Here is a 24,040-nt window from a genome sequence, read left to right as displayed (position 1 = left end):
CACCATAAGTACACAGTGTGCATTCAGATACCACAGTACAGAAATGATCAGCGATGCGTGCAATCAGCATAAAGGCATAAATAACCTGTACTACTCAGTCCCAGCTCGACCCACCCCACTACCAGCGATCAGGAACAATATCACCCGTGACTTCTCCTAAACGACGTCAACACGATGATGTCATGCCGACGTATGTTTCGCGCATAAGGGGCTGGCGCTTTCTCAAGGTGGGAGCTCCCATTGATAGTGGTCAGGGGGAGGAGAGGGGGGGAGGGTGGACACATGGGGGCGAGAAAGAAAGTGGGCTGTCCGGGAGCCCAAGAAAATTTCCGCTTGATACCGTGGTGGCAATGGAAGGGGGCAAAACCCCCTGGAGAACTTTCGGGTTGCCAAACTTGGGGTGAGACCAGGGAACGAGGCCGAACACCCTCATCATTTGAAAGAGGGGTGGGGGGGGGATTAACTTGGGCGGACGGCTATGTCCGAGGCAGAACTAGGGTTATGCAGGGCTGCTAAAAACCCTTTTAGTTAGCCACCAGGTTTTTGGAAGCTATGTGTCCTGGTCATTTTAGGCCAAAAAAGATAAACAATGCCTGTCCAGGCATGGGTCAGGTGGATCATATACGTGACCGACCCCTTCTCCAACAACACATTTCAACTGACCAGCAGGTCTAGGGACACAAATGCATTCTGGGAGCTCTTGGTCTTAAGTGGACCTCATTGCAAGGGTATACAAAGCTCAGATAAACCTTTTCTTTGGAACTTGGGGGAGGGGGAGGGGAGGGGAAGGGGGGAGGGAGGCGGGGGAAGGGGGAGAGACAGGGGGGGCAGCATGGTAGACAACAGAATTACAGGCCTATACAGTGACTAGACAGTGCTCCTAAATCGTATTTCAACTAATCAGCTGGGCAAGGAACATATATGCATTCTGGGAACTCTTGGTCCTGCATGGACAGTATTGCATGAGTATACATAATTCAGATAAACCTTTTCTTGGGGCCCTTGTAGGGGGGAGGGTGATGGGAAGGAGGGAGGGGTGGAGGGAGGAGGAAGGGGGGGAGGGGACACCATGGTAGACAACGGAATCACAGGCCTATACAGTGCTCCTAACTCATATTTCGGATACTCAGCTGGTAAAGGGACACATATGCATTCTGGGAACTCTTGGTCCTGCATGGACAGTATTGCCTGAGTATACATAATTCAGATAAAACCTTTTCTTGAGGCCCTTGTGGGGGGGGGGGTGGGGGGAAAGGAGAAGGAAATGAGGGGAGAGCGGAGTGGAGGGAGGGGAGGGGGGGGGGGCAGGGAGGGTGGAGGGGAGGGGGGGAAGCCGTGGCAAAAGACAGGGTCACAGGCATGTACAATGTTTAAACAGTGCTCCTAAAGCATAATTCAACTGATCCGCAAGTCTGGGAACACGACTGCGTTCTGGGCTCTCTCGGCCCTGGGTGGACACCATTGCATGAGTATACATAGGTCAGGTAGCGCTTGTCCATGAGGTGTTGTGGGGGGGTAAGGAGGGGGGGGGAATACCATGGCAGCGAGCAGACTCAGGAGCATACACAAAGTCCAGACAGCGCTTCTATATCACTTATCCACTGGTCACCTGGCCTAGTGGTACATATGTGTTCTGGGGGCTCTAAGCCCTGAGCGGCCGACATTGCGTGGGTATGTTTAGATCGGGAAAACCTTTTCCCTTGGCTCACTATAGGGGAGGGGGGTGAGGGTGGTCTGGGGGTATACTGGGGGGAGATAGGGGGGGGTGGGTAGGGGGTGCACCCGGGGGGTCGAGAAGCAATTATACGACCTGAATTCCTCGGGACAGGAACGGGGGGAGGGGGAGCGGGATAGACGTCCTTGGCTGGCGAGACGCTTCACGACCACTCTGGGTTCGGGCGGGTCAACAGCAGTCCTGGATTAGGCCCGGCTCCACCTCTCGGGGGGACCGGCTGTAGGCAGGATCTCCGCCGGGGAGGGGACCAAAGACCAAAGGCGGGCGGATGATGGCCTCCATCCGGGTGCATGTCAGCGGGGGACGGAGTGGACCTCTTCCCGTTGCTGGATCCCGGTAGGTGAGCAGCGAGGTTTCTTGGGGAGGGGAGGGGGGGTGGGGGGAGAGGACAGGGGGGGGAAGGTGGGGGGGGATGGGACGGATGGGGGAAGGGGGGCAGGGGAAGGGGAGGGGGGGAGAAGGGAGGGGGGGGGGGCGATAGCAGGAGGCAGCTCGCTGAGGTGCTGCAGGGCCTTCTTGGAGAGCCTGGGGACACAGAGCTTCCATGGCGGTTCCACGGCGGCCATCTTTAGTGTTCCCCAGTGCTTAGCCGGGGCGTTTCCTGCTGGCGGTTATGTGGGAAGCTGGATGGATGCCGTCGCGGATCGTGAGAAGTCGACACTTCAGGTAGGGGGAGAGGGATCAGCAGAAGTCCGTGCAGACCTGGGATCTTGGGGTGCGTGGTCAGTCTTCACCCCGTCGGGGGTGCATGGTTCTCAGGGGAGGTGGACCGCTCAGTCACCGAGATTTTTGGCTGGCCAGCCTCTCGGATGCTCGGGGGGTGTCTGGAGGGTCCGACCCTGCCCTTGGACGGGGGGTGCGGTTGTTGCTGTGTGGTGGGGGGATCCCTAGGGCTTTGAGGAAGTCTCTCGCATCCTCTGGGGCCGAGATTGTGAAGTAGCGCCCGTTGCGGAGCACCACCAGCTTCAAAGGGAACCCCCAGCGATATTTTACTCCCTGGTCACGGAGGTAGTTGGTGAGGGGCTTCAACTCCCGTCTTTTCATCATTGTGGTCCTAGACAGATCGTTAAACAGCTGGATGTCTGCGTTGTCCACTTGTATGCTGCGTTGGTCTCTGGTGGCATTCATTACTCGCTCCTTGGTGGTGTATGCATGTAGCCTTACTATTACGTCCCTGTGGCAGTTGGGGTCTGTAGGCTTTGGGCCCAGGGCATGGTGGGCCCGATCCATAAGGAGCTCATGCTCGGAGAGGCCTGGCACTAGCTGGAGGAAAACTTTGCAGAGGAAGGCCTGCAGGTCCTCGTGGGAGATTGCTTCTGGTATGTTTCTGAGGCGTATGTTCTGCCTCCTTTCATGGTTTTCAAGGTCCTCCAGAGCATTCTGGAGGTCCCTGATTGCGTCGCCGCATCTCGCAACTTCTTCCTGGGTCTCAGACTGGGAGCCGATGGCCCCCTCGATTTTGGCCTCCAGTTCGTCGGTTCTCCCAAAGAGGGCTCCCAGGTCCGCCCTGATGCTTTGCAAGGCCTTCTCTGTGTCCTCTTGCACCCCTCTCCTCATCTTGAGGATCAAGGAGTCAAAAAACTCTTTATTGAGGATAGGGGGGTCTGAGTCAAGCTGCTCTTGGAGCTCGCCAAGCGCCGCGTGATCCGGCTCCTCGGCGCCATCTTGGGAGTCCGGATTCAGCTCCAGCACGGCGTGGCGCGGGGGCAAAGAACTTTGCGACGGTGTTCTGGCTCTTCTTTGACTTGGCTGACATCTCGCCTGTGTTGGGTCCAGTTGTGGGAGCTTAAATCGGGTGGTTTGGTGTGGGGGTGGGTTGCGTTTTCTGCTCTTTTCTTCTGAGGGTGTCGGGAGCTCTTCACCTAGTCAGCCATCCGTGGTGACATCACCGGAAGTCTCTGGGAGTTTTTTTTTAAAAACTAACTACCCAGATTGAAGGGTACAAACAGTGTTTCTCTCTCCATTGTCCTGCCTAAAAAGGGAAAGTCATGAAGGGTGGATCACCGGTATTCTTTTTAGACACACATATAAATAGTGTGATGGTTCCAACTACCTACCATTCTGGGAATCCGATAATGGCAGGATGAACATTGGAATCAGGGGAGAAAGCAATAGATAATCTTTTAGGGAAACCAGTATATACATCTTATGATCTCTGGTCTCATGTATAGTTTTACTATGCGACCATTCCCCACTGATATATGAGTAGTCCCCATTTAGTCAACGGTTTGTGATGACATATAATATTACACTACATTAATGGATTATTTCACATACAGTCCCTATATACAGGTAACCTGTGTAGTATACAGGTACAAATCATCTGGACTATAGGGTTGTGTTATACATAGGCTTAGACATAATGATATAGTCCAATATTTTATCATGAATGTACTGCTGTTTCTTATTCTCTTCATTATTTGTTTTGTATACTGTATGTTATTGTTGGTATTATTGTTGTTATTGTTGTTATTCTTGTTTGTGATGCTGAAATTTGTGTTGTCTCATCTGATTGTGATTCATTTAGAGATAAACAATCATTGAACTGATTACATTGAGTATAAGTTCAGAGACATGTCCTAACACCCCATATACCCCTGAGGAAGTGACGTAATCACGAAACGCGTAGGGTCAGAGGTTATAACTGAGTGTGTGAGATGCGTGCGCAGCCATACAGGCACTGTGAGAACAGCTAAACAGCTTCAAGTGGGTTTTCCCCCCGGCGTCGGCTCCTGCACTAGAGCTCACTGCACGGAGCATACAGACGGCATCGGAGCGCTGATACAGACGGTCCCTTTGCAGCGGAGGAGCCACTAGCTGTCATCTGCTAACTTGTTGATGTGCCATATTAATTCCTACTTGTTGTAAATAGGATTCTGGTTTTGGCAAAACCGGAACAGCCGTGCGACGCATCTCACGTGTTTTTTTTATATTTGAATAAATTAGCTTAACTGGTAATTTCAGCATTGTTATTTATTGTTTAGTGTGTGTTTGTGTGTTTGTTGTGTCCTGTTATCAGTCATCTATGTTGTGTTTGGTCTAGATTAGTATTTAGCAGTATACACTATGATTTCTTTATTTGTTTAATCCCACATGTCCTGAGACACTTCTCCGTGGATTATACAAGAAGATCCGGATGTTCCAGATTGGACTACATAGCACGGTTTGACAACCTGTCATCTGCATTTATTGGACATTTTTGAGGTGCCAGTTTGTATTTGTTATATGTAAGGTTTCCTGATCTAGTTCGGTCAGTTTGTTATCAGGAAGCCCTGCTTATATGTATAAGTATCCCATAAATCTTGATTATATTTAATCACTAGAGGTTATACAGTATCACTTATTATTTGAGAGCGAAAGTACTTCCAGCACTTTCTTTTTGCTTTATTATATAATGCATGCAGCACTCTATTGAAATTATACAGGTCCAGTTTTAGTTTTATTTATTGCTTACTAAAAAAGTGTTTAATAGAGAAAGATTTAGCTGTTTTACCATATACATTCAGATGACTCTAGCTCACATTTAGTTTCACTTTCCACTCAACTGCTAAACAATGAGATCCCCCTTGAGGTTTTATTGTGAAATCAGGCAAGAGATTGGTACACAGCAGGATTTCCCCCTTTTTCCTTTTTACAACATATAGTTTCGGTTATTTTTATTTCAGCGCCAGTGGTTTTGTTGTTTATTAAACTACAAATGCATACAATAAGTAAGTCATTTATATATGTACAGAATATGCACGTCTAAGGCCCAGATCCACAGAGATCCGTTTACAAAGTGCTAATAAGGAGACGTTATCAAAATTATTAACACACATTATTTTTCCTGAGGTTAAAGCACATCCACAAAGCTACAGTAAATATGCAAAAACAGCAACTGTTGTAAATCTCATTAGCACAGGATTGATGAACTGTTACGTTACCACTGCCTCGTTTTAACTTCAAATAACATGATTTGCCTAAATGTTGCATTACTCCAATCCAGACCCTGAAGGGGATAGATAGAGAGGGGGAAGAGTTACAGAGGGGGGAGGGTGGGGGTGAGAGAGAGTGGGGGAGAAAGTCCCAAGTTTCGTATATACTGTACCTCCCCAAAAAACACACCTTTGTTCAACACGTATAGAGACAACTGCCAATGTGTCTCCGGTTAATAAAGCGATAATATACGCCAGAACCAAAAAGTGCTCGTGGCTCATAATGACCAAATATAAAAAGTGCAATGTGCAATGTGCAAATAAACCCAGTGATATATAGCACTGAAAACACATAATACTGTCACTCCGTATGTGGAATAAGGTTTATGTAATTGCGGTTTGGGGAAACTGCAGGCGTTCAGGCAGCAGTTTGACTTTATCAAAATATTTGTTGCAAAAGAAAAAATGTGAACAAACGCTAAAGACTAAAACACCAGTGTGACAAGTATATATATATATATATATAAATAAAGGCTGCCTAGTAATACTGTCAGTACGAACAGAAAAAGTGAAAACAAAGAAAAACCTGGCGCCAAAAGTTCATTGGATAATCCTGTACTCCTCAGGGGATCAGCAAACTTGCTTGACAGGCCATGAAGGGGAAAAAACACAAACAGACACAGATCATAGTGCAACACTATAGGGTTAAAACAGCTCTACACTAATACACACACTGCACATATAACATAGAGACTCCTAGTGACTATAAAAACTATTTATTAAATTAAAAGAACTATGCCATAAAATGGTATGGACAAATGAGAACACCGCTGGTCATCCAGATGGGAAAAATCAGAGCCCTACTTACAAGCAGCAAGGCAAATACAGGCAATGCAACAAAGAGTCCTCCAGGTGCTGCTGATGTCTTTGCAGAGATGTGATTCCTGCTGCACTGTGACTCTCGTGCTGACCCTCCCTCCAGGGGTTAACAGGAACAGTGGCAGTGTTGGAGGCCCGCTCCAAGCAGCAAGGCACATGCAGGCAATGCAACAAAGAGTCCTCCAGGTGCTGCTGATGTCTTTGCAGAGATGTGATTCCTGCTGCACTGTGACTCTCGTGCTGACCCTCCCTCCAGGGGTTAACAAGAACAGTGGCAGTGTTGGAGGCCCGCTCGTGGGGCTCAACAGCTCTACTCCATGTGAGGCTGCTCTCCTCACTTCCTCCTCCGGTTACACAGGCTGTCTCAGAGAGTGCCCGTGCCCTTAAAGGGACAGTACAAGCGTCCTGTATGCCAAGAACTAACGGCTGCAATGGGGCTCAAATGTGACCAAGTGTCCCAAAAAGTCCAATACCAAGCTCAAAGTGACTGTGTCACCTGCCCTACGCGTTTCGTGGATGTTACTCCACTTCATCAGGGGCTATAAAGACTGACACTGAATGACATATACATATACCCTAACCAATGAAAAATTAATTGCCCAATTAGGCTGTATAGCCTGCATGTCATTAATATCAAATCACTACGTCTCTAACAACATAATACACATACAATACATTAAACAACATTAAAAACATTAAAAACATTCAGATAACAACTGGTAACCGTATATCCCAAAATTGAGGCCAGATATAATATCATAATAGGCATTGATATATACCAAAATGCCAAATTGTGGCCAAATGATAAACAAACCTGCTTAAGCCACTTAATATGCTACTGCTGGTACAGAGTCAAATGGATAAGGTGTCATCCATTAAGTAATGGTTGCACTTAACTTAATGTTTGTTTGAACCATCTCATCTACCTAAAAAGGAGCCTAGTTCAAAATCAATATTGAGCCCATATGGGGATAAAGTCTTAAGTTCATAGATCCAAAAAGCCTCCCTCCTATTGATGTGTTGAATGTTATTGCCACCTCTCCAATTGGGTGTACACAATTCAATAGGTTGACAGATAAGGCCCTTTGGATTTTTGCCATGATGTACCAAAAAGTGGTGGGACACACTGTGTGATGTTAAACCCTTTTTGATGTTGTAGATATGTTCATATATACGTCTTTGAAACGTACGACCAGTGCGACCCACATATTGCAGGCCACAAGGACACTGCAACATATAAATGACCAACTCCGACTTACATGAAATATGTGACATGATTTTGTAGTTCTTGGCGGTGACATTAGATTTGAATTCTGTGCTACAACAGCTGTACTTACAGGCTATACATTTACTGCATGGTTTAAACCCATTTTTAACCTGATTGATGTTCATTTTTATTTCACCTTGGTTTAAGGGGTAACTAGGTGCCAGTTTGTTCCTAAAGTTACCAGCTTTCTTAAAAACAATAGAGGGCTGTGGTGTTAGTATCTGTGACAAAGTTGCATCCTGCAACAATATAGGCCAATGTTTGGCAAAAATATTCCTTATTTTGGGGGCCATAGCGTTATATTGTGTTATAAAGGAAATATTATTTTTCCCTTGGCTGTCCCCTTTGTCCTTATATTCCAGGAGTTTGTTCCTGTCCATATCTTGAACTAAAGAGATAGAATTCTCTAGTTCGTCTATGGGATAATTCCGATCTAGAAACTTATTTTTGAGTTCATCCGCCTGCTCTACAAAAGATTCCAACCTGGAGCAGTTGCGCCTAAGTCGGATAAATTGTCCTTTCGGAATGTTCCTAATCCGTTGCGGATTGTGATGGCTGTTGGCCATAACATAATTGTTGGCCTGTACAGGCTTAAAAAATGTTTGTGTATGAATGTGGTCATCAACAATACTAATATTTAAATCCAAAAAGTTAATGGTAGTTTTATCATATTGGCATGAGGCCATCCAAAGGGAGTTCGAGGAAGACAACACCTTATCCTCTGCCCTTAAGGCCTTCTTGATGGATGGGATTAGATTCATATTAACACACAATTATTTTTGTTATAATTTACAGTATTATTTGCAGATATGTGGTACCGCCATGGGCACGAGGTTTGCCCCAAGTTATGCAAACCTTTTTATGGGGCAATGGGAGAAGGAGGCCATTTGGAACAACTGCCCATTTGGTGCAAACCTCGTGCTATGGCGGCGCTACATAGATGACGTTATTTTTATTTGGGATGGGGAACTGGATCTATTAGATCAATTCATTTTGTACCTTAATGACAATAACAGAAATTTGAAACTGATATGCCAATATGATAAAACTACCATTAACTTCTTGGATTTAAATATTAGTATTGTTGATGACCACATTCATACACAAACATTTTTTAAGCCTGTACAGGCCAACAATTATGTTATGGCCAACAGCCATCACAATCCGCAACGGATTAGGAACATTCCGAAAGGACAATTCATCCGACTTAGGCGCAACTGCTCCAGGTTGGAATCTTTTGTAGAGCAGGCGGATGAACTCAAAAATAAGTTTCTAGATCAGAATTATCCCATAGACGAACTAGAGAATACTATCTCTTTAGTTCAAGATATGGACAGGAACAAACTCCTGGAATATAAGGACAAAGGGGACAGCCAAGGGAAAAATAATATTTCCTTTATAACACAATATAACGCTATGGCCCCCAAAATAAGGAATATTTTTGCCAAACATTGGCCTATATTGTTGCAGGATGCAACTTTGTCACAGATACTAACACAACAGCCATCTATTTTTTTTAAGAAAGCTGGTAACTTTAGGAACAAACTGGCACCTAGTTACCCCTTAAACCAAGGTGAAATAAAAATGAACATCAATCAGGTTAAAAATGGGTTTAAACCATGCAGTAAATGTATAGCCTGTAAGTACAGCTGTTGTAGCACAGAATTCAAATCTAATGTCACCGCCAAGAACTACAAAATCGTGTCACATATTTCATGTAAGTCGGAGTTTGTCATTTATATGTTGCAGTGTCCTTGTGGCCTGCAATATGTGGGTCGCACTGGTCGTACGTTTCAAAGACGTATATATGAACATATCTACAACATCAAAAAGGGTTTAACATCACACAGTGTGTCCCACCACTTTTTGGTACATCATGGCAAAAATCCAAAGGGCCTTATCTGTCAACCTATTGAATTGTGTACACCCAATTGGAGAGGTGGCAATAACATTCAACACATCAATAGGAGGGAGGCCTTTTGGATCTATGAACTTAAGACTTTATCCCCATATGTGCTCAATATTGATTTTGAACTGGGCTCCTGTTTAGGTAGATGAGATGGCTCAAACAAACATTAAGTTAAGTGCAACCATTACTTAATGGATGACACCTTATCCATTTGACTCTGTACCAGCAGTAGCATTAAGTGGCTTAAGCAGGTTTGTTTATCCTTCGGCCACAATTTGGCATTTTGGTATATATCAATGCCTATTATGATATTATATCTGGCCTCAATTTTGGGATATACGGTTACCAGTTGTTATCTGAATGTTTTTAATGTTTTTAATGTTGTTTAATGTATTGTATGTGTATTATGTTGTTAGAGACGTAGTGATTTGATATTAATGACATGCAGGCTATGCAGCCTAATTGGGCAATTAATTTTTAATTGGTTAGGGTATATGTATATGTCATTCAGTGTCAGTCTTTATAGCCCCTGAGGAAGTGGAGTAACATCCACGAAACGCGTAGGGCAGGTGACACAGTCACTTTAAGCTTGGTATTGGACTTTTTGGGACACTTGGTCACATTTGAGCCCCATTGCAGCCGTTAGTTCTTGGCATACAGGACGCTTGTACTGTCCCTTTAAGGGCACGGGCACTCTCTGAGACAGCCTGTGTAACCGGAGGAGGAAGTGAGGAGAGCAGCCTCACGTGGAGTAGAGCTGTTGAGCCCCACGAGCGGGCCTCCAACACTGCCACTGTTCCTGTTAACCCCTGGAGGGAGGGTCAGCACGAGAGTCACAGTGCGGCAGGAATCACATCTCTGCAAAGACATCAGCAGCACCTGGAGGACTCTTTGTTGCATTGCCTGCATGTGCCTTGCTGCTTGGAGCGGGCCTCCAACACTGCCACTGTTCCTGTTAACCCCTGGAGGGAGGGTCAGCACGAGAGTCACAGTGCAGCAGGAATCACATCTCTGCAAAGACATCAGCAGCACCTGGAGGACTCTTTGTTGCATTGCCTGTATTTGCCTTGCTGCTTGTAAGTAGGGCTCTGATTTTTCCCATCAGGATGACCAGCGGTGTTCTCATTTGTCCATACCATTTTATGGCATAGTTCTTTTTATTTAATAAATAGTTTTTATAGTCACTAGGAGTCTCTATGTTATATGTGCAGTGTGTGTATTAGTGTAGACCTGTTTTAACCCTACAGTGTTGCACTATGATCTGTGTCTGTTTGTGTTTTTCCCCCTACATGGCCTGTCAAGCAAGTTTGCTGATCCCCTGAGGAGTACAGGATTACCCAATGAACTTTTGGTGCCAGGTTTTTCTTTGTTTACAATATTTGTTGCGCTTTATTAACCCTTTATCTGTCACTTGATAATATATGCCACCTTAAAACTATCAGAAGAGAAGCGGGAAGGGGTTAACTGGAACTGTAGGTCACATTGGTTGAGGAAACCTCGGCACCCATGGGGATCTCCCGCATATCGATTGGGAGTGGGGAGACGTGGCTCGAGGGAGAGAGAGGCTTCAGGGGAAGAAACAGACAAAGTAGCAGGTCTAATAATTCTGGATTGTGATTGGTTAAGGGAAACCGTGGCCAGGTTTTGCGTAATGGAAGCAATCTGGTTATCCAGGTATTGGAAATGCTCAGAAATTCAAGACAGGGCTTGGCCCACCTCAGGGAGGTTCCGTGTTCGTTGGGCTGAGTATAGCATAATTCTTGCACTGCCCACGAGCAAGACAGGACCCCGGTACTGAGATGGGGAAGCAGCAAACCACACACCCACAGCAGCGGAAGCGTGCCTAGCAAGTGGATTGTCAAACGTAGCCAGGTCTGGGTTGGAGAGTGTGGGTTAGTCGATACTTGCCAAGGTCTTGGAGTATAGAGTTCAGAATAGTCAAAGTCCGTTAGCCATGGTCTGGGGTTGGAGAGATCAGAATTATGGAAGTTCGTATAGCCGTGGTTTGGGGGTTGGAGAGGTCAGAATAGTAGATGTCCATATAGCCGTGGTCTGGGTCTGAGAGATCAGCAGATTCAAGGGTTAGCTGGGGGTCAATAGCCAGAGAGATTTCAAAGACAAGCCAGGTCAGTACACGAAGGGTTAACTGCAAGAAAACACACGACAAGGAGCACGTCTCAACAGACGTAGGAGCTCAAGGCTACAAGGAGTTATGCTCAGCAAGGTATGAGAGGAACTGCAGGTTTAAGTAGCACACAGGAACCAGTAGCAAAGTAGGCGGAGAGGAGGCGCAGCCTCCGTGGAGGCAAGGATTAGCTGCAGGAGACAAGTGGGCTAAGTACTTGCCATGCAGCTGGGGAATGGTGTATGTGTGCGCGCCGCGCGTGCGAGAAGCGCGGCGTGTCCGAGGGAGCTCAGCTCATGTCACTCTAGAAGAGCTGCATGTGCGTGCGCGCTCTGTAAGCAGAGCGGGGGTGCACGCACGTGCTGGTGCCAGAGCAGAGGTCTGAGATAAGACAGGTAAGGAGGGAACACGTCGCAAAGGATGTGTTCTCCGATTCCTTACAACTATAAATCCTCCAGGCTTATTCCTCTGATTTACTGAGCTCTAGCAATGGGAATAAAACCGTGGGAAGATATACAAAAGGCGGAAACTGAAACAGGAGATATGGTGGTTTTGTGGCTAGAAAAGCATAAGAGACTCACACAGGCCCACATACATAGTCAAAGAATACTCACTGAAATTACGGGACACGATCTGAAAACAAAAACACATATGAACTATACTGTCTCCCCTAACCCCCCTTTTAGATAACCCACGTGTCCCACCTGCTTACCATACTGGAATTTACACAGCTTGGCGTCAGGCGGGAATAAGTCGGGTAAAAGACATTGTAAGGGGGAATAAAGCTAAAACAAAATACCTCACAAACACCTTTCAATACCTGCAATTAAGACATTACGTATCTTCGTTAGGCGGCAAGAAGGACATCCATACACCACTAATGACATTTGAACATCTAAACATGCATGCTGGATACCATAAAGCGACAATAGCCCTACTAAACCAAATACTATTTGCCTCAGCTAGCACCCTTAAGGACAAAAACATACGCAGCTGGGAGAGAGACAATGGGCAGGAACTGGAGGTGGATGACTTGGGTGACATCCTTTGGGTGTTCCACAAATAGGGAGACAAACCTCAAAATACTGCATAGGTGATATTATACCCCAGCCCCCCTGCATGCTTTCTGCTCAGCAATCTCTTATGTGTGCTGTCAGAGATGCGGCCAAATGGGCTCATCCAAGCATATGTGGTGGTCTTGTAATAAAATCAAGGTGTTTCTGACAATAATCAAAAGGCTAACTCTTCTGGTCATGGAGCTATATCCCCCAAGGAAAATTGAATCAGTACTGCCTACAGCCTACAGAAAATATGGATAGAAATGCAGATTCTTTGATCAAGCATATTTTCTCGGCTGCCAAAAGCAAAATTACCTGTCACTGTGAACCCTCTAACAATTAAGGCAGTCCGCAATTTTTTTATTTTTTATTTTTAGCATGTTCTTGTATAGCGCTACTAGTTTTACGAAGCGCTTTACAGAGACATTTTGCAGGCACAGATCCCTGCCCCGTGGAGCTTACAATCTATTTTTTGGTGCCTGAGGTTCAGGGAGATAATGTGACTTGCCCAAGGTCCCAAGGAGCTGACACCGGGAATTGAACCAGGTTCCCCTGCTTCAAGCTCAGTGTCTTTACTCGCTGAGCCGCTCCTTCTACCTACAAATTAAATACAATTAATGATATAATAATGATCATGGAAAAGTCTTGAAGATCAACAAACCAAATGTACTGGAGAGTACTAAGGAATATCTAAGCTCATAATACAGCATAAGGATGTAACCCCTCCCATTAAGTGGACCATAGGTTTGTTCCAGTTATATGTATGGCTTGAGACGTAGGAAAGACCCGACAATTAGATCAAGGTATCCACGTAGCATTGACCTCTAAACCCTCATGTGTACCCATTAACTGTATATCTGTAATGTTATCCATGTGCATCTATTTCCCTTCCCTCCCCTGTCTGTTCTCATTTCTGTACCCCTCTGCCCCCCCCCCCCCCCACACACACTTCCCCTTGAAAACAAATTGTTTTTATTTTAATATATGCAGCCGTTGATTTCCTCTATTGAAAACAAATTTGCTCAATCTCCCGTGAGCGATCAGTAAAGATCCTGCTTCCCCGGGTTCATGTAATGGCCACCTTTCAGTTTCAATCAATCCTTGTCAGTGTAGCTCGGTACAGTAGCTACAATGTAACCTTTAAGACCCAACTCAAAACACACCTGCTTAAGGAAGCATATGAGTAGCTCTATGAATGATAGTTTTACACCTCATACATAAACCTTATCCTCTTGCAGACGCACTTACCAGAATTCCCTCCTACTTTCTCTGTACGTCCTTCCCACCAACCAATTAGATTTTAAGCTCTTCGGAGCCGGGACTCCTTTTACTAAATGTTACTTTTATGTCTGAAGCACTTCTCCCCCTTTATGTGTTATTTATATTATTTGTTATCTATATGATTGTCACGTGTATTACTGCTCTGAAGCGCTATGTACATTAATGGCGCTATATAAATAAAGACATAGACACATACATACATGTATCCTTATATTACTACGGTAACATTGACTATTGTTACAGTTTGCAGCTCAAACTGCTGGGAATATTGGCAACAAATTATCACAAGTAGGAAAGTGTTGCAAAGGTCTGGCACTGCTGGGGATGTGGGCTTAAACCTGCTATAGAAATCAAAGGATGCTTAGTATATTAAAACTCATTAAAAATGGCATTAAGAGTTGAATAAAAAGATTGTAGTAACTATTCTCTAAAACTACTGATTTATTAAAAAAATAAAAAAAACATGTGTGGGATACCTCCTAGGATACCTTAGCCTTCTCTCTAGAACCTACTGCTCCTTCTTAACTCCACCCCTATAAGCTTCTCCACATAACTATCCCCTCCATTTCATAGGACTCTATTAGCCAGCCATGGCTATTAGACCTCTATGTCAAAACATACAAATACACATGTAAATAAAACAATGATGCCCCCACCCCGCCCCTCTGTATTTGGCGCACAAACCAGGATTACGAGTATTTGTACATAATGCCATAAACATCCTTATTAATACAATAAGGATTTCTTAGCGGAATAAATACATTTTGTTACTGATTCAGGGAAAGCGTCTCCTTCTCTTTGTCTCTCTCTGCCCTCCTATTTGGCATTTTTGCCACTCTCTGTACACTGGCGACACACTTTATTCGAGCTCGGCTAGTCCCACGAATTCGGGTATACCCGGGTGTATTGAGGTTTGTGACTGTTTTCTGCCCGAGTGCATTGAGTTATTTTCCAGGCAGGGATTGAAGCATTTTATTCCAGCTGGCTGCAATACTGCACAGTATATATATATATACTGCATTACAATTCATGAATTTATGCCATCTGGTAGACACGCGAAGCATTGCAGCCTATCAAATCTTAATCATTATCATTTAACAAATCAGCCGCCCATCAGCCAGGCATGAACCCAGGCTGGGAAGGCAAATGCAACGGGGCTTGTCAGAGGTGAGGAGCGGCGCATTCCTGGTATCTGCCAGGTACATACCGGGTATTTGCTCGAATAAAGTGTGTCGGTGCAGTAGCTCAGTGTGTATGATTCTTGTGTAACTCTGATCCCCCTTTTAGGTTTCTTGAGTGATCAATTTTTGGAAACACTTAGTTACGGGGCTCACTAGCCTTTTTTAGCATGTAGGATGTCAGGTACAATATATTAGTTATTAAAAATGTATAGTTGTGCTTTCTCTGCCAAAGGTTCCAGGTATATATTGCTTTGGAATATATTGATGGAATCGCTAACTGGGTGCTTTGTGCTATTAAGTGAAAAGGAACAAATTTTGAGGAAATTGTCTTGGCATTTTCACAAGATTTCTTCCCCCTAACTGATACCTGAAATGTAATTGATATTTTATGTAAAATCATGCATAGGGAATTCTTATTGCATTAGGAGAGAACATTATTTATTTTTTTGCAGCGAGAGGATTTTTCCATTTAATCAGAGTGGCTTTTTATGGATAATAATAAATAGGCTCCCTTGTAGAGATGGGTGATTGTTTGGTTGCAGATTTTGGTTCTGCCTCAGTTCGGCAGGTTCTGTTGGTCTCCGGATTTCCGCATGTCATTTTCAAAAAGGTAAATCTGCAGTTTCTGATTTTTTTATTTTATAGAGAAATACGAAATCCGTGGCCTGATTGTTAAAAAATCTGCCTTAATCCGTATGTTGATTTTTAACAATCTGCCGACGGATTCCGGGTTGTGGAATCCACGGATCGGATTTACTATAAAAAAATCTGGGAAATTCTGGGAGACGAATTTGGATTGGTTCACTCATCTCTACTCCTTAGAGCTTGGGAAATGGTTTTGAAAAGCCTATATTGTTCCTTCACAATACCGTACTTCATAGGTATGCTTCCCTTATTATGGTATCTGGCTGCAGAGCAATCTCCTCTGCCAATTAATAATGGGTACTGTAGGTAACATGAATGCTTCACAGCTCCAAACACAATGACAAATTTATAAGTAGTTCTGTATTATGGAAAAACGAACAGATCCTTACTTTAATTTGGCAATAATGAGCATATCACTGAAGAAGAAGAGGTATCGCTCCTTAGTCTTAAAATTCTGGGTCAGTTGCACACATTCATGTAAAATCAGCTCTGAATCTTCATTGGTCAATCCCAAAACAAAGGGACATTGTTCAATGGATAGGGAACAGCCACTGTTATCCCTATAAAAGAAAAAAGAATGACATATCAGCTATCAGTCATAACACTCTTATACACAATGCATTTCTTCACTTATTACATTTTCAGTATATTGTTCTTACAGTTAAAATATTTTTTATACCGTTTAAATTCACTTTGTATTGTTTATAATAGCCTCTAATACTGTGTTTTTCGCTTTACCGTCTATTATTTTATTTGCATTCTTAGCCTGTAAATTACACTGTACTTAAATGTACTTCTTTTTAATGTTATAATATAGTTTTTTTTTTGCTCATAACATTTTGTTTTGATATTTGTGCTGTATATTCTAAATGCTGCATGAAACATTCAACACACTGCTTACCACCTGGCTCTCTGCAGAATCTATTAATTAATGCACACGCTGCTTATTAGACTGTTGCCTATACTATGTCTATCAAAATAATAATACAGTTTTACAGGGCAAGCTCAGCAAATCTTTGATCTAGAAATATGATAACCTCAATGGGGTCACACAAACGAACAGACTTTAATAGGGTTATGTGGAAGTAACTTTGACATATTATCTTTTTGGTTAACTGTATTATGTAACCATAACCACCAAGAATGTAACTTTGAGTGTCTGCCAATCTACATTTGAGATCACAAAAAGCTTCTTCTTTTTTAAGAACAGAGCCACAAACAATATTTCTGTATCCCCTATACATTATCTTGGCTCAACACACACAATAGCCACAAACATCTGCTTTGTATTAACGCATCACTACAAGTATGGTAAAATGCATTAAAATCACCTGCCTTCAAATCGATAACAGTTAACACAACATCATGCAGCGATACCGTGTACTGGAACTTAGTGAATACCGGCAATTGTGTTATCATGTCCTTCTATCAGCTGGGAGACTGTCCCAAAGTAGTGGAGGGCATGAATGGCGAAAACGGAAGAGATTTCGATAATTGCAAGTCGTACTTCACAACTTGCAATTATATTCTCAGTATTGCTATAATGACGAGGGCGCTTGGCCACACAGGACATTGACGGCTAGGCATGGCCGATCACCCCCATAAGTGTCAATGTCCTTTGCTGCTGCCAGTGTCGCGAATCCCGCGCCTGCTGCTCCGACTTGCCATCTTTAAATGTCCCTCTGTAATGAAGAGGCTGCACAGGACTCAAACATTTAAAGATGGGTTTGGAGTGCGCACTCTTACCTTTTTGCCGCCTCCTCTTTCAGTGTCACGTGGCAACGCATTTCCATGATGACGAGACACCATGTGGGGTCACATTGTCATGGCTACGCATCATCACGTGATGTTGCAGCATCATTTGATGCCGCTACGCTGCAGGAGGCATGGCGACCTGCCCGGGGTGCGCTACTCTCTCTGTCCAGCATTCGCTGGAGGGTGAGAGGCTAAGGGGAAATGTGCAAAAGTACTTCTTCAAGTAAAAGGGTGATTGATTCTTGGAATAGCACCTCAACAGATGTGGTACTGTAGAACCTAATATAGGAAGAGAATTACAAAATGATTGGGACACACATAAGGCTATCCCAAAATGAAACAAAGCCACGGATCAAACAAGGTCTGAGGTTTTACAACAGAGACAATTTGAAGGCATTTGTAATTTTTTGTTTTATTTTAGCATTTTTATTATGTTGGTATTATGCGTTAGTTTACTAACCAATAATCATGCTACTAGTGAGATGCCTCTTGACGCTCAGAGCTGAAAGTGTATGCAATAGCAGATCCCTGTTTGACACTTATTAACCAATAAAAATGTGTTTTAAAGTATGTCAATACTTCATTGTTCAATCTTTTGCCTTATTCTTTGATAATATGTGTAATCTATCTGTAAATTAATAGCAAAAATCTTTGTTAAATTTATACAAATATTTTGTTTGTAATTAAAATATTACATAATCCAATTTGGCGCCTAGTGGTCAACCAATATAAAGATGATACTAGTTCGCCAGAATTAACATGGCTGACCCATTGGCTATATTGATTTTACAGAAGGTAAAATGGAACCAGAAAATAAAAAGGTCAGATAAGGAACCATGGCAATCCCAGAGCTAAAGTTAGCATGCTTCTCCCCTTCGTTTCTGAACCTGGGAGGTTGTTACCAATGGAAATCAATCTGTTGCTACACTTTTGATCCTCTTCCGATCAACATGTGAGAAGGACACTAATACAATACAAACTCTGTATTATTCACGAGGGCATCAAGCAAAATAATTATGCTTTACATTCTGAATGAACTTGGCTCTGCTGCTGACAGGATGAGAATTATCTAGTGTACTCCACAACATCATGTTATAGTGTATTTAGTAACTACAGTATCACTCTGCTATTTTGGAGAGACAGAGGTCATGTATATTAATTTACCCGGAAAGAAGGGGTTAAACAGGCAGGTACTTTCCTGATTAGCTCTCCTACTTATACCACCAGTCGAGAGGACTGCCTCCATTGCAATTGCCTTGGGAAAGCGTGTTCTGTACGCAAAACGTACGTCACCATGTTAAAAATTTCTGATTACATCATCAGATTGAGCGATTTTGTGTCAATGGTGTTTGGGATAGCAGATAGATGCTGAGAGGCGTCTGCTCTCAGCTTTTAATCTTTAGTTTTAAACATCTTGATTTTCTTCATCAGCTTTCAGGTCTAATGCAATTCTTTAGTGGTGTACTAGCACCCGACGCCTATGACCCTAGTTATCACCCACCAGATCAACTCACTATGAGCTGTCACTTTATGGGTTAAACATGCTTATAGCATGAACCTGCTTTACAGTGCTTTACAGCCAGCCGTGTAGCTAGTAATATATAGACTATGCGTTCAAACTGTATATAAACCAACAGCTCGCTTGTCTGATCACAGAGAGACATTTCCACAGTACACTTGTATTATAACAGTATAGGTACTGGTCAGTTCCACGGTTAACAAGGATACCCTTATCCGACTTCATCATGAGTAGCGACTCAGAATGATTAGATGTCGGCTCGGGAGGACTGTTTTGAGTACAAACGCTTTAGTAGCGTCATTTTGGTATAAATGATTCACGAGATGACATTTAGTATTAAGCTGGGAATATCTTGACACTAAGGCGCAATATGCCAAATTTATAAGCTAGAATACACTCCAAGGTTAAAGTAACATAGTTACCATTCCTGTAGACAGACAGTTGCAGATGTAATCTACTCTAAAGGATTGAACTATACCAGTCCATGTTTATGGGAACATCAAGGGTGTAATTGAAACAATATGAGTACTAACCTTATATAGGTGTATTCCGCTGTGAATAGTATCACTACTCTTGAACCTAAAGACTTATTAGAATCTTGAGTTGGGTAGTGGGAAGAGTCAACCCTTTCATTACCATAGCGGTTATTACCGCTAAGGTAATAAAGGGGTCAATAAATATAGTGCTTCCACTGCAGCAAGGGATTCTGTGAAATGACATACAAATGATCACACCGTATCTATCTATCTATTTATCTATCTGTCTATCTGTCTATCTATCTATCTGTCTGTCTGTCTGTCTGTCTGTCTGTCTATCTATCTATCTATCTATCTATCTATCTATCTATCTATCTATCTATCTATCTATCTATCTATCTATCTATCTCTCTATATATACAGAATATATATATGTTGGGTTTTGTTTTCTGTAATTACCATTTATGGCTGAGATGTGTGTACAGTATATACACACACAAGTATATTTATTATCTCCATGGAGATCTTTTTTATAGAATTGTTCCTGGTCTTTAAAAAACAATGATACATTTGTCCTTAATGAAGTTAACTGTGCCCATTTCTATTAGTGATTCTAACCCTTCGTATGACTCACTTTTGTCTGGTCTAATTGATATAGGCACATAGATTACAGTGTATTCTTCGTATTTTATTCTAATCAATTTTTATATTCATATATTTTACACTTAGGGGCCTAGTCACTAATCTTCGATAAGTGACTTAATACTTGTTAAGTGCACATTACAAGCGATATCGCATGTGAAGCTCTTCACAAAGCTTAGAATAACGTCAAAATTGCCTATAAACGGCTTTTTAACAATCGTTAGCACTCTTTCTCTGACAAGCCGTGCGGTACTGTAGCTCCAAAAATGCTGAAACTCGAATTTTTTGCCAATAACTGTTATTCTCAAAGCTCCGAGATGCATATCACGGGTTAAATACTCGCTTTTTTTTAATCATCAACCAAAATTATTTATTTATTTATTTATAAAATATTTTACCAGGAAGTAATACATTGAGAGTTACCTCTCGTTTTCAAGTATGTCCTGGGCACAGAGTAAAACAAATAATACATGGTTACAAATACAGTTACATAAATGAACAGGGTATACATTATATACAAGACATTGCATGCATAGTTAAAGAAAATATATATTATGGGCGTATGAAACAGTTACAGACCAGATTAAAGTGTGAGATAGCCTTAGATTTGAAAGAACTTAAAATGGTGGCGATATTGGAATCGCGGTTTATATCAGACAGAGTTTCTTTTATTTTTACTACATACTGTAGGATTGAAGCTGGGAGTCTCCGGAGCTGAACTGTAATAATTTCAACTATAGAGACCGTCTTCTTCAATCCTATGTAATAAAAATTAAATAACAGATGACCTTCATTACCATATTGGCTAATTACTCAGGTAATGAAGGGGTTAAATAGCAGAGCCCGGTTTATTGGGGGGTGGGTGAGGAGGAAGTTGCCACATGATGGGTGTTTAGGCCTCCTGGAAGGGTTGCCAGAGGGTTTAACCCCTACATTACCTTAGTGGTTACTACCGCTAAGGTAAAGAAGGGGTTAACCCCTTCTGCTACCCCTCCTAGAGACCTAACCACCCACTATGGAGCAACTACCCCTTCACCCACCCATTCTAACACCAACACTACACACAGAAATGGGTAAAAGCCCTATTAGCCAAATATGGCTAAAATCGCATTTGCCCATTCCAATATGCAGTACAATATTGCACAGTGCAATAAAATAAAATGCAATACCTAAAACAATACTATCACAAAATACACTAGCCATATAATCCATTGATTGTCACTGTGGTTAGCTATACCCTCAAGAGGGCACAGATAGCCACATTGGCAACCTAACGGCAACCTGTAGTCAATCAAAGAGTTTCTTACTCTTACTGGGATGAAGGCTCACCCTCCTCCTCCAACTGTGGAACCAACAACTCTTGACCCATGAAGCAATGATCCTCAGCTTGAAGTACAGCATGATACACAGAAGTCCATGATCCTCTGTTACTTGAAGAGTAGATCTTCTTATCTTCTTTTTTTTCCTCTTTTCTTCTTTCTTCTCTTCTTTCTTGAACAAGTCCAGGAGATGTTGACACACCATTTTCTTCCTGTCAAATGAGACGTGACAGGCCTTAAATAAGGCCTGTGAAGTCACATTTGACAAACACATGATACTGTACATCCACCAATCCGATTGCGGTATGTCATTCCAACAAGTTCAATGGGGCAATTAACTTATCAAAGTTTAGTGAATAGGCCCCTTAGTGTTTCCCAATTTTCTTTATGTACTTTGAGGTTCATTTCTCTATCCCCCTTTTTCTATCTCTAGTGGGTCTGTTCCTGTATTGGACTTACTGCTCCACTAGTTGTGGGAGAGAATACAAAGGTGTCACTGATTAAGCCTTTGCAAATGAGAGATGCACATGTGGTTACCATGACTACATAAACTGCTATATCTGGCTGGTAGTGGATAGGGCAACCTATCCCTTCATTTTCCCCAGAAGAAGTGGGAGGAGTCCTGCGAAATGCATAGGGTGAGTTGGCAAATGTGGCTGAGCTCTAGCAAGTCGACAGAGGTCTGACATCTGATGTCATTATCTTCCAACTCTGCGCTGTAACTTGATTGCGTCCCTGATAACACGAACGCCAGGCAACACCTCCTCAGCAGGAGTAGCCAACAGCTCTAACCCGACGCCGAGGCAGGGAAGCAGGAGGGTCCTTGATACCCTCCAATACGATTTTACCTCTGCTAAATTGTGTGTATACTTTTAGAATTGTGTTCTGTTCAAACTAATAAATTACTATATTTTGCCATGGCAACTGTCTTGCACTCTTTCCTTCTAGACCCAACACTCAAGTAATGACAAGACCACTGACTGAAGCAGCAGCAGCATTTCTGTGGCAGCACAGTTGTCTCTACTAACATTGAACATTTTTTTGGATTCAGTTTAAAAACGATACCATTTTAATTTTATGATATTCTAAAATGTTCTGTTTTTATCATGGTAACCTCAGTATTTTAATTTTACTAACACCTCCATTTATTATATCTGACTGACTAATCCATTTTGTTCTAGTAGAGTTTTTGTTTTTATAAGCTTATACGTGTAACAGTGTTTTCCCCACCTGGTGGGAGATTTGGCCATTACTATGTATGTGGTGCACGATACCTGCTGGTAACAGGAGGGCTGAGTCGTCCGCCGATGGTAGTGGGGACACAGGATCAGGTTTCTGGGGAACATTACCCACATGGTTCTCTAGCAGTGCAGCATCTCCATCTGCGTAGGCTCCAAGATGAATGGAGGTGATCTCCTAAAGTAGAACTATCACCTCTCCCCCCCCCCCACTAATATCACACACTAGGCGGCAGGTATTATAACAGGAACGGTTTATTGTCTCACTCTGTGCAACACAGTACATAGCAGGGTTCTGCCCAATGCAACAACTGTCAGCTACTCATTAAAGGATGGTCCCTGGACCTTCACTACAGGCCAAGGGCACCCGCAGCAGTCCCAGCTCTTCCCTGGCCCTCTAGCAGGACCAGAGGTATAGGGTATCACTCACTCTCCCCCAAGGGGAAGAGAAACAGGGAAGGCCAAGCTCCAGGCAGTCCTGTATGATCCCTGCCACCCTCAAGGGGTGAGAAGTACTACTAAATTTGGGGTGGCACTGCCTTTAAGTATAGCTAGGAGAAGGGCACCAAGTCTGTCCCATGATTGGACATACTCAGGCCTGATGTCGTCACCGCCTCCCACTGTCAATCAAGTGCAGCACCAAGGAGGTGGAAAACCCCATGTTGACTACTGGCAGCCTGACTCTTGCAGGGCTTGCTGCCAGGAGTAGGGCAGGTTAGTAGCCAAAGGTGGCATGGCTACATAAGGGTTCCATGTAAAAATGGTTTTCAAGCAAAAGGTGACACGGTGTGCTCATTCGCATGTCATTTCCGGAATCCCTTGCTGCAGTGGAAGCACTGTATGCTAGGTGATAATGGTGAAAGGCAGGGATGCAGATCTGTCTAAGATATGTAAATGTGCGAACAAGTGATCTTTTTATTTGTTATATGCACTACAGTGGATGTTTCTTATTGCCTTTTTCACCCACCATAACTTCAAATGTGTATGTGATATATATACAGCTAAACCCCATTATAGCGCGGTCCTCGGGGGCCACCCGATCCGACCTCGCTAGAACCGTGGTCGCGCTAATTTTTTAAAAAAATGGCCGCCGCGCG

The 24,040-nt window shown here is 43.2% G+C and overlaps 1 protein-coding gene across 1 annotated transcript in view; it reads right to left on the bottom strand.

Moving 5' to 3' along the window:
• TAGAP (T cell activation RhoGTPase activating protein) overlaps positions 1 to 24,040 on the bottom strand; it is a 158,045-nt gene that overhangs the window by 60,044 nt on the left and 73,961 nt on the right. Inside the window, exon 3 of the mRNA XM_075597758.1 lies at positions 16,384 to 16,554. Coding sequence (XP_075453873.1) covers positions 16,384 to 16,554 — 171 coding nt within the window. The remainder of the gene's footprint in view (positions 1 to 16,383; positions 16,555 to 24,040) is intronic.

Source organism: Ascaphus truei, chromosome 4, assembly GCF_040206685.1.
Source record: "Ascaphus truei isolate aAscTru1 chromosome 4, aAscTru1.hap1, whole genome shotgun sequence".
Classification (NCBI taxonomy): Eukaryota; Metazoa; Chordata; class Amphibia; order Anura; family Ascaphidae; genus Ascaphus; species Ascaphus truei.
The sequence above is the reverse complement of the archived record's forward strand: the minus strand, read 5'-3'. Positions and strand labels throughout refer to the sequence as shown.